Source organism: Myotis lucifugus, unplaced genomic scaffold (genome assembly GCF_000147115.1).
Source record: "Myotis lucifugus unplaced genomic scaffold, Myoluc2.0 scaffold_341, whole genome shotgun sequence".
In the NCBI taxonomy this organism is placed as follows: domain Eukaryota; kingdom Metazoa; phylum Chordata; class Mammalia; order Chiroptera; family Vespertilionidae; genus Myotis; species Myotis lucifugus.
The window spans coordinates 805,284-806,634 of NW_005871389.1; the positions used below are offsets into that span (position 1 = coordinate 805,284).

General features: G+C 69.0%; 1 protein-coding gene across 5 annotated transcripts in view; it reads right to left on the reverse strand.

Moving 5' to 3' along the window:
- MLLT1 (MLLT1, super elongation complex subunit) overlaps positions 1 to 1,134 on the reverse strand; it is an 84,474-nt gene extending 83,340 nt beyond the window's left edge. For 4 of the 5 annotated variants that reach the window (XR_002832206.1, XM_014466484.2, XM_014466481.2 and 1 more), the window contains exon 1: positions 979 to 1,083. Coding sequence is in view for 4 of the 5 variants with exons in the window: in XM_014466484.2 (XP_014321970.1) it covers positions 979 to 990 (12 nt within the window). In the remaining variant the exon portion in view is untranslated. Of the gene's footprint in view, positions 1 to 978 lie in introns of all 5 variants that reach the window. The other variant, XM_006101107.2, reaches the window with a different exon arrangement.
- Between the last annotated feature and the right edge of the window lie 217 nt (positions 1,135 to 1,351).

Below are 1,351 nucleotides of genomic sequence, written 5' to 3' on the forward strand. Positions count from 1 at the left end.
ACATACTGTCTTAATCCACTACACATACCGCGCCTTCTATGGCCGTTAATATCCCTCGTTTCATATTCATTTTTATGACGGGTGTGCTCGACTTATTAATTAATAACGGCGCCGCGGCCGGTCTAAGAGAAGAGGGTCTGAAGGTGAGAGTCAGCCCCTAAGGCACTGGGGACTCGGGGAGTGAGCAGGGCCTGAAACCAGAGGGACTGAGGCAGCAGATAAGGCAAAGGCACCTGAAGAAGCCACCCCAGACCCAAAGGGTGGTCATTCAACGCAGGCCTGGGTCCTTGTGGGCAAAGACCCGGGTCCTGGCCGGGCTTTGAGGACAGATGGACACTCGGGCTGAGGCAGGAGCAGGATCAGAGGGGAGAGGGGGCTCAGGCCTGGAAGACGAAGAGCGGTATGAAGGCTTAGGGTTCGAGGAAGGAGACGGCTGCAAACCAAGGTCCCAGGGCTCTGGGGGGACTCAAACCCAGGCCACAGTGTAAGGGAGAGAACAGGCAGCAGGTTGGAGACTCGAGGAGCTTGAGGGGACTCGGGGCCAAGGGTCCAAAAGGGAAAGGAGACTCAGGCCAGCCCAAAGGAGAAAGGGGGTACAGGCTGGATCCGAGGAACCTGAGCGGCCCCCAGGGCGCTTGTGGGGACTCTGGGCTGCGTTCCCGAGGGGCGCCCCAGAGGGTTCTTGGCCGCACAGGGGTCCCAAGGGGCGTCCCAGGAGGCTCTGGGCGAGGCCTGCCCGGATCCTCGGGAGGGTCCCAGGCGCTCCAGCCAGGCCCGGGGCGGGGATGGGGGAGGGGCGCCCCTGCCCCACATAAAGGCTCGGGGCGCACAAAAGCGGGGGCGGAGCGGGGCGGGCGGGCGCCGGGAGGGGAGGCCGGGACCCAAGGAGGGGCCGGGCCGGCCGGACGGAGGGAGGGAGGAAGGGGGCCCGGGCCGGACGGCCGCGGGCTGCGCTGGGGCGGCGCGGCCGCTCCTCACCTGATTGTCCATGGCTGCCGCCCAGCCCCGCCCCCGGGCCCCGCGTCGCTCGCCGCCGCCGCTGCCGCCGCTCAGCGCCTCCCCGCCGCCCTCATTGTCTGTCAGGCGCCGCCGCCGCCGCCGTTCCCGACCGCCCGCCCGCCCGCCAGCCCCGCGGAACCGGAAACCACCGCCAGTACGGGTCGCGCACCGACCCCGGGCCCCCGCGGCCGACTCGGGGCCCGCCGCTCCGACTGACAGCCGCCTGGACCAATCAACAGCATGGAAGGCCGCTCGTGGGGCGGGTCTTCCGGCCTGGCGCGGGCCGGCCGGGCGGCTCTCGGAGGGACGAAGTCCTCAGCCAATGGGAGGCCAGGACCGGAGAAGCGGGAGG